Genomic DNA, 13,357 nt, shown 5'->3' with positions numbered 1-13,357 from the left:
TGATCTTCTCATTGTTGACATGCTAAATAAACAACAAGCTCACGTGCCCTTCTTTCACAGCGGTATTAGATGAGAATTGAGGGAGTGGTTGTAAGGCATTGGAAGTTCAGACTCACTCAAAACGTTTACGTTATCCTAAATCTTGTAGAAAGCAAGGATGTGCATTAAGAAACTGCTTTTCTTCATTTCTCAGTTTGTGTCAAGTTTGGCCAGATTGCAGCTATTCCTGCTTGTCCGTGGTTTTTCACAGTTTTAGAGCAAAAATTGTTGGTTTCTACATTTACAATTTTTCTAAAAAATGTCAGGGTATAGTAAGCCTTAGAGTAATCCTTTAATACAGGCTTTCCTTGTTAACAGCAATGTTAAATTGTGGTTATTTCTGTTACCATTTATTGCACTGTTCTCCTAAATGCACCGTGGTGCTTAAAATGGTCCATTTGACATTCAACATGCTAATGGTCGTTGGTATCTTTAAGCACTATCAGCTTTTTTGCTGGATCATGGTCATTAATGAAGATGACTGGAGCTACCCGAAAACATATCTTCTTAATCTCTGTTTACTCTAGAATTTTGCTGAGGTCAAATTAATGACAATTAATGAAAATTGTTAATGTCTGAGCTATCAGTATATATTTTGGGAGCCAAGTTGGAAGTTTGTTCTTACTGGTAGTACCTTATATTGTTTCATTAAGAACAGATGGCTTGTGCATAGTTTTGAATATGCTATATATTTTAATTACAATTAAAAACACTTCTTGTTAGCACAGGTTTTGTCAGCTTACCCTTTTAAAACTAAATCTATAATAAATGCAAATATTTTGTCTTTTTGTTGAAAAACATTTTGCAAGACCTAATGCTAACATTTAACTTCATTGTACTAATCAGGTTGCAAGTGAGCTTTTATTCAAAGTTCTTATTTTAGCCTTTATTTAGTGTCTGTGCCTCCTGAGGGTTGTTACTTGTCCATTTGCTGAGGCAGTAATGCTGTGAAGTAATAAAGTGATAAAATGTGACCTCGTAATTTCTTCATACTACTGTATGGATCTAGTCTGCCATTATGCTGAAAATAGACAACTTTTCTTCATTTTACCTTGCTCGAAATTTTGGAATATGCTACTGAAAATGGGAGGTAGCAGAAGTATGGGTAGGATGAGAGCTTTCTTGTCATGGATGAATGCCTTAGGAGCTTACTGGAGAAAACGATTGGTAACAAATGAGGGACATTTTCAACAGGAAGTAATCAGTTGCTGCTGCTTCAATGACATTTATTTTATTCACTATACTCCGAATGAATAACAGAGTGTTGCTTTAGCTTTGTGACACCTCGTCACATTTTTGGTGTTCTTGGTTTTTTTTTTTTTTTTTTTTTTTTTTCAGTAGAACGGAGCTGTAAAATTATTTGATCCATGAACAGACAGCGTCCATCTTGCTTCATCCCCTTAGAAAGCTTGGCTTCAGCTTCCACCCCTTTGACAGAGCACTGTGTTTTGTGCTCATACCAGTGAAGTGGAAGGCTCCATGCTGGCTTTTCCTCTCTTCCTGGGCTCAGCACGTAGAAGGCACATGCTGTATTTTATCAGAAGTGGGATTTATGCCTCCCTTTCATCTCTGGCTATCTTAATACCATATTTTAGTACGAGAGTAGTAAAGTAGTACTTACTGAGTTTTATTTAGCAAAGCTTTTATATTTTTAAAATTATTATACTTTTGCTGTTCACATGCTTGCTTTTGTCTTTACAAGCAGTCGAGCTGGCTGCATGCTTGCTCTCCTAGGGTCATAGTGTGGGGCCTATTTTCAGCAAAACATTGGCTTCTACTGCTGGAAAAGTAACTTCTCATCAACAGCTGTTGCCAAAAAAAATCCCTTTGGGCATTTATTTCGTCAGACTGCTTTATATGTCTTATAAATTCAGCAAATGTTGATATTCTGTGCTTTTTATTTGCTTCAGATGATATACACCACATTGTTTTTAAAGTGTGTGTTTTACTTAGCTGCCAAATGCTTTTCATTGCCAGTGCAGTTTAGCAGATGGGTTTGAAGGGTTCAATTAAATGTAATTTGGGCTTCCATTTATCTTCCAGCATCTTTCATGATTCTTTAAATCAACATCAACATTTTTCGAGGCTTTGCATTCATCCTATATTTTGCTCATTTCTAATAATTTCATCATGCAGTCGTACAGCATTTGGAAGAAGGCAGCTCTGATATTACACTGTTATGTACCATTGTTGATTGGTAGTTTCGCAAAACAGATGTGACATTTTAAAATGTTATTAATATTGCTATTTAATCCATCTTCATTATTTCCAGTTTTTAGAGCATTTGATTGTTTGAGCGCTTGCAGTTCTCTGTAGTTTTGTCTTCCATCAGATAGATTTTTAAGGAATTAATGATATGATCTGGTGAAGACTTGAGATGTCGTTCATTGTTTGAACATTGTTGAATGCTTTCTTGGGGGACCTTTGCTGGGACTTGAGCCCCTCCTGGTTTCTAATGTTTATCATTGAATAATACCTTTGAAAACATTGTAGCCTGCTTGTAAGAATGAGGACTTGGCTTAACATGGGCCATCTCAACAGAATGCAGAAATGTCTAGGACAAAGTAACGCCATGGGGTATAGACTCTTTGTCATGAAGTTGAAGGCTTTGGGCTGTATTTTCATGACTTCACAGCTGAGTTGTATGATGTACCTCAGACAGCATCTTCCACGAGAGTTCAGTGATTGTATGGTTTCCTAAGATGAGTTTTCTTGCATTGCATTGATTTTGCTGGCAGTCCTTGAACATAATTCTATCATTAACTTCTTCACCTGCTTCAAGAACTCCATGTAGCCAGTTGCATATCTTGTCCTCTGCCCTCTGCTCTGCTTTTTGGCTATTTGAATAACAGCATACATCTTTTTCAGGCTTGTACCAGGTGTTAGATGGACAGAGGTGAGAAGAGTTGTGGATCTCAGGCCTGCAAACTGAGCGTTGAAGCGCGGAGAACTTGGCAGAAGTGATCCTTAGTGACCCACTTTCATTTATAACCAGTCAATCTTTTTACACAGCAGTTGTATTTGTCTGGCATAAACTAGTACTTTCTTTTTCTTGCCTGTGATTTGTACTGCAGGCAGATTTTTTGCTAAAGATGTGATGTTTCAAGAATGTCAGCTTAGCACTTAACACAGTCAACTTTGTGATTTGTGCTTTCATGTGGGTTGGTTTTGATATCTGTGGGCTTGTAATAGTACTGTTTCATGCCTAATTTCATGCTAGACTTTGAAACACAGAAGAATTATGGTAATAAATATTTTCTGTACTCTGAGAATCAGGCAGATGCAGTGTATAACTTCTTGTTTTGGTGTACGTTCAGATTTGATGTTACTAGGTGCTTGAGCTAGCAATCAAATGTGCCAGTGTTGTTATTAAGGCATGTAGGTTTATTATGAAAGATAAGCATCCCTGAGCTCAGCTGGTGCTTTACATTATGTATGCCTTCCCATGAGCCACTGACCTGCTTTTTCCTAAGTTTTCTTCAAACCTTATAGCACTCTGCTCTAGTCTTCAGATACTGTTGCCTTGGTGAAAAAGTGCAAAAGCTTGTTACAGTGCTTCAGGGACTCTAATGAATCCAAGAAAGCAAAGAGACTGATTAACTGAGTCTGAAAGGTGTGGGTGATGTTTTATAAGCAGGCTGATGGACTCTGTTCCCTCTTGACTAAGGAGCAGGAAGGTTATTGGGTAGTTCTGTATGAGAAGTTATTTCTTTGCAGATGTGACTGTGGCCTGTAGTAATAATCATGCTTCTTCATGACTTGTTGAAGGTTGTTGGTGCTATTTGTGTAGCATTGAAATAAGAGATGAAAGGAAAGTACTGGGTTATTTAATGCCTTATCATCCCCATGGGAATAGTTGTATGATGTCATGTACATTTTCAGTATGTCATTGTAATTCACATTTCTGATTACAATATCTACAGTTCTACATTACAGCATACAGAGCAATATGCGTTTTAGGTACAACCTCTAACAGGTCTGCCTTTATTACTCAGTGTAAGCTTCTAGGCCTTTTTTACTGAAGATATAGCTAAAGTCAGTTAACAAATAGAAGAGCATTTTTCTTCAGTGATAAGAAGAATCTCAGTTATCAGAGCAATTTAGAGTGCATTTGCTGAATGATCTGAGAATGCCACTGAAAGGCACTATCCCAGCCACTGTTTGGTCTTCCTGGGCTCCATCAGAAGAAGGATGGCCAGCAGGGACAGGGAGGTGATTGCTCCCCTCTGCTCTGCTCTTGTGAGGCCCCATCTGAGTACTGTGTGCAAGTGTGGAGCCCCCAGTACAAGAAAGACAGGGAGCTGTTGGAGAGGGTCCAGAGGAGAGCCACGAAGATGATCAGGGGACTGGAGCACATCCCCTATGAAGACAGGCTGAGGGAGCTGGGCTTGTTCAGCCTGGAGAAAAGAAGGCTGCAGGGTGACCTCATTGCAGCCTTCCAGGATCTAAAGGGAGCCTACAAACAGGAGGGGAATCAACTCTTTGAAAGGGTAGATAATAGCAGGAGAAGGGGAAATGATTTTAAGTTGAGGGAGGGAAGATTTAGGTTGGATGTCTGGGAAGTTCTTTACAGAGAGAGTGGTGAGGTGCTGGAACAGCTGCCCAGAGAGGTTGTGGATGCCCCATCCCTGGAGGTGTTCAAGGCCAGGTTGGATGGGGCCCAGTATTAGGTATGGAGCTTGGGGGTCCTGCATGAGATAGGGTGGTTATAGTTTGATGATCCTTGAGGTTCCTCCCAACCCAAGTCATTCTATGATTCCTCAGGGCTTGCTCCTTCCTACCAGCCTTAATCTTTAGTTCTTAGTTTGTCTGAAAAAAAATGCAAGAAAAAATAGATTTTGAGTGATCATTGTTTGTTTTTCAGCGATGTGCATATTGTAAGCACCTTGGAGCCACTATCAAATGCTGTGAAGAGAAATGTACCCAGACGTACCATTACCCCTGTGCTGCTGGAGCAGGCACATTTCAGGATTTCAGTAACTTGTCCCTCCTTTGTCCAGACCATATTGATCAGGCTCCTGAAAGATGTAAGTACACTCTATTCAAATTCCACAGTTAGCCTCAGCTGAAGATTTAGTAATTCCATCTTTTAGCTGTAGTAGCTTTTCCTTAACTGATATCCTACTTCAGAAGAGTAGGGTATCCTGTAAGGTGCCTGAATCTGCTTGAGTAAGCTTAATTTCAGCATGTGATTTTATTAATAGACTCTGCTGGCAGCTAACATTGCATCGAAGTGTTCTTGACATGCAGGACTGAGATTGTAATATATGTTTGAGACTTGTGGGGTTTCTGTAATTAAATTAAGTCTACTTTATTTTTAAAAGCCTTCCTACATGCTTATTGCAAAAATATATTCCGACTATACGTTTGTCTTAGAAACAGAAGTGTAGTTGTGAAGATTCCTAGCAGGCTGATATTTCCTGAAAAAGACTGTTAGGATGTATTGTGTGGTGATGTTAAAAAATTATTTGTATTAGCATTGCTGTGCTTCCTAAAAGCTTGTTTGCAAACCAGCTTACGCTGTGCTTCACAGGTTTTCATGGGATTAAAGAATCTCCACTGCAGACAGGGCACTTGGCTCTGCTGATCACAGTGTATGGGAGCATATTCTAGTTCCATTTTCTGTGCTCGTTCTAAGGGAAGATTTGTTTGGTGCTGTTCCATTCAGACTCTGAAATATAATTCATTCAAGTGTTTTTGAACTTTGCTTTTTGCCTTTTAATATTATTTATTCAAACAGCAGAAGGGAAGAGAATGTAAGTGTAGTTTTGCCACTCATTCTTATCGCAGACCTCTTCATCCTCACTGCTGCTCACGCTGCCTTCAATGCAGATTTCCCTCCTGGTTTGTAACTGAGACCAGCAGGGGGAGCGTTGGGAGCACAGGAGGGAGACTTGTGGTCTGCCAGGCATAGCTACCGTGACCTGAAGTGCTCCAGCAGGACGCGTTCAGGCACTCCACAAGATAGCTCTGGTGAACCACCTCTGTTTTTAGCAGCTGAGCTGAAGATGAGCGTGCTTAATGCAGCTGTAATTGCCAGAGATTTAGCAGTGGAACTGCTATATTGCTACTTGACAGGTGTCAATGAGATATATTTGTGGAGGCCACATGCTTACAGGAAGGACAAGGCATGCCTACTTGCCCTACCTCAAATTAGAGCATGTGTATTGCAAGCATTTCAGATAGATAATAGTTTCACATCTCCTAGGAGTTTTATTTTGTACTCATTCTGCCTAAGAATTGGTCCTCAAGCTCTGTTTTACATTAAGGGAAATGGAGTAAGCCTGTTTCTTTTGTTAAGACTTATTAAGGTTTAAAATGAATGTACTTTTGTTCTGAGAAGTTTAGTTGAATATATTGGAAGAACAAATGAAAGGAGTAGTTATTAAGTAAATTAATTAAATTTGAATTTTGTAAGAATGATCAAATTTTGTAAGCATAAGAACTACTGAAGATTTTCTTGGCTTCGTTAGGTTCATAGAATTGTTAATAATTTTAAATTAAATTATAATTGGGGAAATGATTTATTTGTAGCAAAAGAAGAAGCAAATTGTGCAGTGTGTGACAGCCCTGGAGACCTCTTAGATCAACTTTTTTGTACGACCTGTGGCCAGCACTACCATGGGATGTGCCTAGACATACAAGTTACACCTTTAAAACGAGCAGGTTGGCAGTGTCCTGATTGCAAGGTGTGCCAGAACTGCAAGTAAGTAAGACTTGAAGGGTGTGAGGGGAGGAAGTTCTTAGATCTTAGAGACTTCTTAGATGTGCTTTGATGCTAAAACATCTATTTTATTATCCCTTCTTTATTTTTTCTTCCAAAGATGTAATTATTTGTTCTGAAAGATCTGTCATTATATATTAATTTTAACTAGTCAAATCCCTGTCTTGGGATCTGTTTTCTTAAGAGGAGAACTGAGCTGCATTTCCTACATGTTATACTCCCAGAGTTTTCATCATTGTGGCAGGTTTTTTAGAGATCTACCAAAGCGTGTAATTTCATCGTCTTTTATATAGAAGGATTTTTTTCCAATTTACCAAATTAAAAATTTGTTTAATGTAATGCCTTTAACAATTTGGAAACCTGGAAAAAGGCCACTTCATTACTACCTCATAGACCTGATAAGGCAGTGCTTGGTTAACAAGCAGAACACTCACTATTTGCCTGCGTTCTGGTTCCCTTACTTTAAAGGTCTTTCCCTAATCACACACAGCTAGACAGCAAATGCCAGCAATGAGGGTAGGATTATGCATGTTCTAAAATGTATCTCTAAAACTGTTGTACCAGTATTTACTAGCAAACTCTCTACTGAAAAAGTAGAAGAAAATCTATATGAATTGACATAGAAGCTTTGCCAGTCAGAGATCTTTTTCTTTTGGGGGGGGGGGGAGGGGGAAGATGTATTTAGACTGATTGTAGGAACAAATAGAAATGTATGTTGGTTTTTTTTCAGAAATAAAGTATGTGTTTAGATTTTGAACTGATAGCAGCACGGAAAAGCCAATAAATCTTCCTACATGTGTATAAATGGCTCAGTGCTTTCTGCAGTAAGCATGGTATACTTAATTCATGCTTTAACAGAGCCATTTGTAAGTGATGTTCCTATATTATCATGCTTTCAGCTATCTACCTTTCTGTTTAGACTTTTTATCAAACAGATCTTTTCTTACTGCTTGTCTCAATAGTATTTAAAATACCTCTGTTTTTGTTATTAGACATTCTGGGGAAGACAACAAGATGCTGGTGTGCGATACATGTGACAAAGGGTACCATACTTTCTGTCTACAACCAGTTATGGATTCTGTACCAACAAATGGTTGGAAATGTAAAGTAAGTTGAAAGCTTTCAGAATAATTCTGTGTCTTTTCAAGGAACCAGATTTTGCTACACATATTGTACTAGATGTATTGCAGATGGCTGTTACCATGTAATGTACCTTGCAATTTCTGAAGGAATCTCAATTATATAGCTCCAGAGGGAAAAGGGAAAGAGAAGGATCCAGGAGGAGTGAATAACCTCTGCTTAATGATACCTGCTCTCGTGATATAAAATAAACTATATGTAAACTGAAAGCTGTTTAAAGTATTGTATGTAATCTATCCTTAGAGACTGGTTATATTCGACCACTCCTTGCTTTTGAGAAGAGCAATTCTTCTGTAGTTCAGAGTTCCTTTGGGTTTGGGGAGAGCGAGGTGAAATTGGAGTCAGTGACTTTGTGAGTAAGCACAAATAATAACAATAGTTTCAAAGTAACAAGGCAAATCCCTGTACATGAGATAAATGTAATTTCATAGTCAATTTATGGTAGTTATAAGAAGACAGAGATAAGAAATATTCCTCTCAGGTAAGGCAGTAGTGCAAGAAAATTCTTCTTGCAGTTGCAAAAGTGTCCATAATTTGTTATCTGATCACAGTTAATTTATTAGTGTTATTAAAGATAGAAAGCTTATTTAATTCAGAAGAGGAAAATGTCAGTTAATGCACATTGTGAAACATATAATGAACTAAATTCTTGTGATCTTTAGAACTGTAGAGTATGTGCTGAGTGTGGAACACGAACAAGTTGTCAGTGGCACCATAATTGTTTGGTATGTGACAGTTGTTACCAGCAACAAGACAACTTGTCATGTCCTTTCTGTGACAAACTGTGCCTCCAAGACTTCCAGAAAGATATGTTGCACTGTCACATGTGCAAAAGGTAAGAGTTCTATAGTTTTCATTAAATTGTACTAAAATGCCTAAAGCTTATAGTGAGCTGGATGACACTGATGTATTTTTGTGGAAGGTGCAGACTTTGTGTGATGCACACTGCTGTTGTATCTTATGTAACATCTTGATATTCCCACCCTAAATGCAACAGACAAATTAGTCTTATTTCAAGATCTAATTGGCTGTTACCAAGAAAGGACAGATAATAAAGTGTGCAGAGAAACATACACTGCTTTTTACAGAAAAGAAGGATCATCATCCTAACTTTTATAAGCACAGTGTTTTAATTTTTACATGTTTATTCATTGTATAAGCTTTTGTAAACAAGTTAGTATTCATGGTTTCTTGTAAAATTTTCAAGTATGTGTGCTCTGTTACATTTTGTCTGTTTTTCTACAGCAGCAGTAATTTTTTATAACTTTAATAGTAAGCTGTTGAGAAACTTTAAGAGTGTGGACCATTACATATTCAGTGCATTTTTCCTTACTGTACAGCATTGTCACACTGCTTTACATATTGTAGTGTGTTAATGGCTTTAGCAGCAGTGTAGGTCTTCATGTTTGTGCTTGTTCAATGATTTGACAGACTGATACATCATTTTTATTTCTACAGAATTCTTCCTGGTATTGGTTCAAATTTTTTATTTCCCTAGAGAAATGGAAAACAGTGCTGAAATATTTTATATTGTTATTACAAAAATAACAAACTGAATTAATCTCCCCAGGTGGATTCACATAGAATGTGACAGATCTCCAGGTATTGAATTGGAGTCTCAGCTGAAAGACTACATCTGTACTCTTTGTAAACAAGGAGAAGGGGATCAGACTCAGTCCTGTGATGTAATGGATACTTCTGAACTCATTCCTGAACCTGACAGCGTAGCAGGTAATCAAATGCAGTCTTACATTTACAAAATACAAATGTCAGAAGCATTAGCAGATGCTTCACTAGGTCTTCTGTGAACCAGCCACTCAGATTCTGTAGACTTCATCCTTTCCTTTACTAAGCAATAGCTTCTCATGTAACCCATGTAAGCCATTCTGTCTTCTCAGTGTGCTTTCTGGCCCTTTGGCTTCAGGATCCTGTATTTGATGCACAAGCAAACAAGCATTATGGTTACTTCCAGCTATCACAACTCGTAGCTGTAAACTTCTTTAGCTTTTTTTTTCATGTTGTTACAGTTCACAAATTGACTCATTTGACAAGTCTTTCGAGACACTCCTGTCTACCAGGCATAAACCAACTTCTGACAGATGTTTCTGGTGACATGCAGTTTATCTGTGTCACTCTACACAGATACTCAACTGTTTCGTACTGCCCATTTGCTTCAGTATGTCCAGGGAGGAAGCAGGAGTGGGAACTGGACTGTGTTCAAGGGCCAGGTGCATTTAATTGTGCAGCTTTTAATTGGGGTCCTCTTTCAAAACAGTATGTGATTATTAATTGCCTTCTGAGAGCTTCTTGTCTACACAGACAAGGCAAACAAAAGGTGGGAAAGGAAGTTGCTGAAAAGTATAAAGTATTTTTTACAAGTACTCTGTGACAGTAAGGAAATACAGAGAGAGTTTGAATCTCTTGATCCTGAGTGGTAGTGAGTTATCCACAAAACCTGTGTAATGAAATCTTAACTGAAAGCCCTCCTTTATTTCATATCATGTGCTCTGCTGGATAGCACCTACTCACACAAGCTGAGTTTCCTAAGAGAAGTGCAATTGCACTGTAATGTGGAAGCAAGGTAAAATGTGACAGATGAACTGCATTGCCTTGTGCATTTCTGATGCATAAAGATCAACGCTTGTGCACTGATCTTTTGTTAAATCAGTAGCTCTGTTGCATAATTATCTGTTTTTGAAAGCCCAGTAATTTTTCACTGCAGTGGTAAACTCTTAGACTTCAGAAGAGCTGTGGCTTTTTATGCATTCAGACTGAAGTTTTGCATAAGCAGGTCATTATCTTTGACGTTAGCCAGTTTGTGTAAGTGTACACCTTTGGTGAGCAGTAAAGAAATGATGAAAGAGATAATGATCCCAGGCAGTGACTGTGGGTACATGCATGCAAATGGATGGAAGAGCTCTGTCAGTGAACATGTCCAAGGTTACTAGAAACTCTTGGACTCTCAGATGGTATTTAGATGATTTAGGAGGAAGCCTGCATTGTATCTGAACTCTCAGTCTTCTACTGCAAACACTTTAGAGTAAGTTAAAGGTTTAGTTAAAAGGCTGAAGTTTTAAAGTAATATTTCTTTTATGGTTTTTAGGTCTACAGAAACACTGTCAAGCATACTTTTCTACCCCTAGAAGAAGACTAGGATTGTTATCTCAAGTACTAGGAGTAATCCTGTGGCAACTATATCAGTGCAGTCATGCTTAGTTTATGCCCAGGAGAGCACTTTTGTACATTGGAATTGGGTTTTGGAGCCAATCTAAATGATCATTTCCTTAAGGTTAAAATATCACTTTAGAGTTGGCAGAGTCTGCAAATAGTTCTTGGGTACTAAAAGTAGCATCACCTTGTAGTTCCTGGCTTCCTGAACAGAAAGCTATATTCATTTACCCTTTTCATGCTAATGTCCATGAAAGATCAGTCCCTCTTGAGCTAGCACTTACTGCATATTTGTCTCTCCTGCTCTTGCTTTGTCTAGTGCATTTTAATGAATTTCCTTCACTGAAAAAGCTTTTACATGAGAAAAAAGTATGTGCTTCCTGTTTATGCTCTCTAACAATGCTGTCAAGTGAAGCAGCACTCAGCAGTGCCTTTTCCCATGCAGTTTCATATTTTAATATGGGGAACTCACAGAAAAAAGTGTGTTTATTCTAAAGTGGTAAAATCTACTATCGTGTAGTTGGAGTTCAGAAAATGGTTTGGGAATTGGTGTTCTGCGTGCTGATAGTAGATGGAACATCATGTCTCTGCCATGAGCCATGACAGTATTTACAAAAAAAAAAAAAGTGTGAAGCCTTCATCCCACAGGGTCTGTTGAATTTTGCAAAATCTTTTTGATAAAAGACCTTTTGTATTGCTTAGATAATGTGGCAGAGTCTATGACAATATCTAAATTATATTTTCTGTGTTAGACATATATAACTGCTCCATAGCCCTTTTCCACTGTCTGAAAGACATTAAACAGTTTCATGTTAATGAGAAGAAGGCTTCATCTTGTAGGGTACTATGTATCCTCCCTATCTTTCTCATTGAGCTGATGTGCCCTAGCTCCAATCGTATAGTTAAGTATCATTCTATTTAGCCAGAAGATCATGCTATGACAGAAACTACCAATGCCAAAGTAATGGAATAAACACCATATTGATTTTGACTATTTTCTTTCACTCTTAAGCTTGTACAAATGAAATGGAAATGGAAAGTGGTGGAGAGGATGTGGCATTTCAGGAACAACTCGTCATTGGTAATGGCTCTGGTCAAGAATCAGCTGTTGGATGTGTCACAGATGGTAAGAAAGAGTTTTCCAGTCTGAGAAAATACCACCGCTGTGCTCAGAGCCCTTTTTCATTCAAGAAAGTTTCTGGTAATTGAATTATGAAGTAAAGAGAAAAAATGCCTGGAAAGCAGTTGGAAACAAATTGTTTATGTTCCGCTGTCTGAACTCTTAAGCAACAGCGTTAACTTTTTTGTTGAAATAGTATCCTATTCAAGACAAAGATAGTCCTCAGAAAATTTGTGTAAGAGAATATCAGTGTAATTGTTTGGCAGGAGTGGCTTTCTCCTTAAGTGGGAAGAATGTTTTTGTACACTGGAGTCTTATAGTTAAAGAATGTGTTTGGTAAAGGACGTCCAGATAGGGTGTGCTGCAGTAGGTGATCACTTATACTCTGGGAAGAAATGGATCTTACAGTCACACAGCCAGTACCAGCCATAAGAAGAAGTACAGTTGGGATGGGTTCTGGGTCAAGTCATCTGAACGTGTTAGAGATTGATGGGAATGGTGAAGAACATTCAAGTGTGTCTCATCCAGCCAAGCTCAGTGTTTGAAGTGGGTTGCTCTAAGGGAAATCAAGAAACCTAAATGTAGAGCCAAAGAAAAAAAATTATCTCCCAGGTTAGCTATGATCACCACGTTATGTATCATAGCTTGTAGTAGGTACAAAAGCCATGACTGAAAACTTTGTAATGGAGGACACATTCATGATGAAATGCTAGACTTTGAAATGTAGTGGCTGAGGAGTTTGTGTAGCAATGTGAATCTGGGAGTGCAAGGGCAGTTGAAGGTAAGTGAACAGGTAAGGGAATTGAAGTCCATTGAAAGAAGATATTAGAAGCCAAATTCAGAGAAAAACAATGTGGTCCTCTGTGGAATAGATACAAGACTCCTCCATGCCACTCCTGCACAACGAAAGTTGTGAATGAAAGGTGTTTGGTTGCATAGAAAGCCAGAGAAATACTGGTGAAAGAAATCTTTAGGACATTACCATGTAAACTGTTTTTATTTCAAGAGATTTCCTGAAGTCTGGAAGAGCTCTAGGAAGGAAATGGGAAATGTTTTTTATTCATATATGTAGTGTTCCTCTTATCAGCTGTTTGCTTTTTGGAAGAGTTGAGAGAGATTATTGAAGTAAATAAATTTATACCAGCATATATCTTTAATAAGCAGAA

The 13,357-nt window shown here is 38.2% G+C and overlaps 1 protein-coding gene across 12 annotated transcripts in view; it reads left to right on the top strand.

The window, feature by feature from the left end:
- The window catches only part of KMT2C (lysine methyltransferase 2C), a 188,101-nt gene that overhangs the window by 94,298 nt on the left and 80,446 nt on the right, over positions 1-13,357 (top strand). For all 12 annotated transcript variants that reach the window (XM_085226991.1, XM_085226999.1, XM_085227002.1 and 9 more), the window contains 6 exons: positions 4,904-5,066; positions 6,574-6,745; positions 7,756-7,870; positions 8,566-8,738; positions 9,474-9,634; positions 12,084-12,197. In XM_085226991.1, coding sequence (XP_085083117.1) covers positions 4,904-5,066; positions 6,574-6,745; positions 7,756-7,870; positions 8,566-8,738; positions 9,474-9,634; positions 12,084-12,197 — 898 coding nt within the window. The remainder of the gene's footprint in view (positions 1-4,903; positions 5,067-6,573; positions 6,746-7,755; positions 7,871-8,565; positions 8,739-9,473; positions 9,635-12,083; positions 12,198-13,357) is intronic.

This window comes from Meleagris gallopavo, chromosome 6 (assembly GCF_905368555.1).
Source record: "Meleagris gallopavo chromosome 6, MGAL_WU_HG_1.1, whole genome shotgun sequence".
Lineage (NCBI taxonomy): Eukaryota > Metazoa > Chordata > Aves > Galliformes > Phasianidae > Meleagris > Meleagris gallopavo.
The sequence above is the reverse complement of the archived record's forward strand: the minus strand, read 5'-3'. Positions and strand labels throughout refer to the sequence as shown.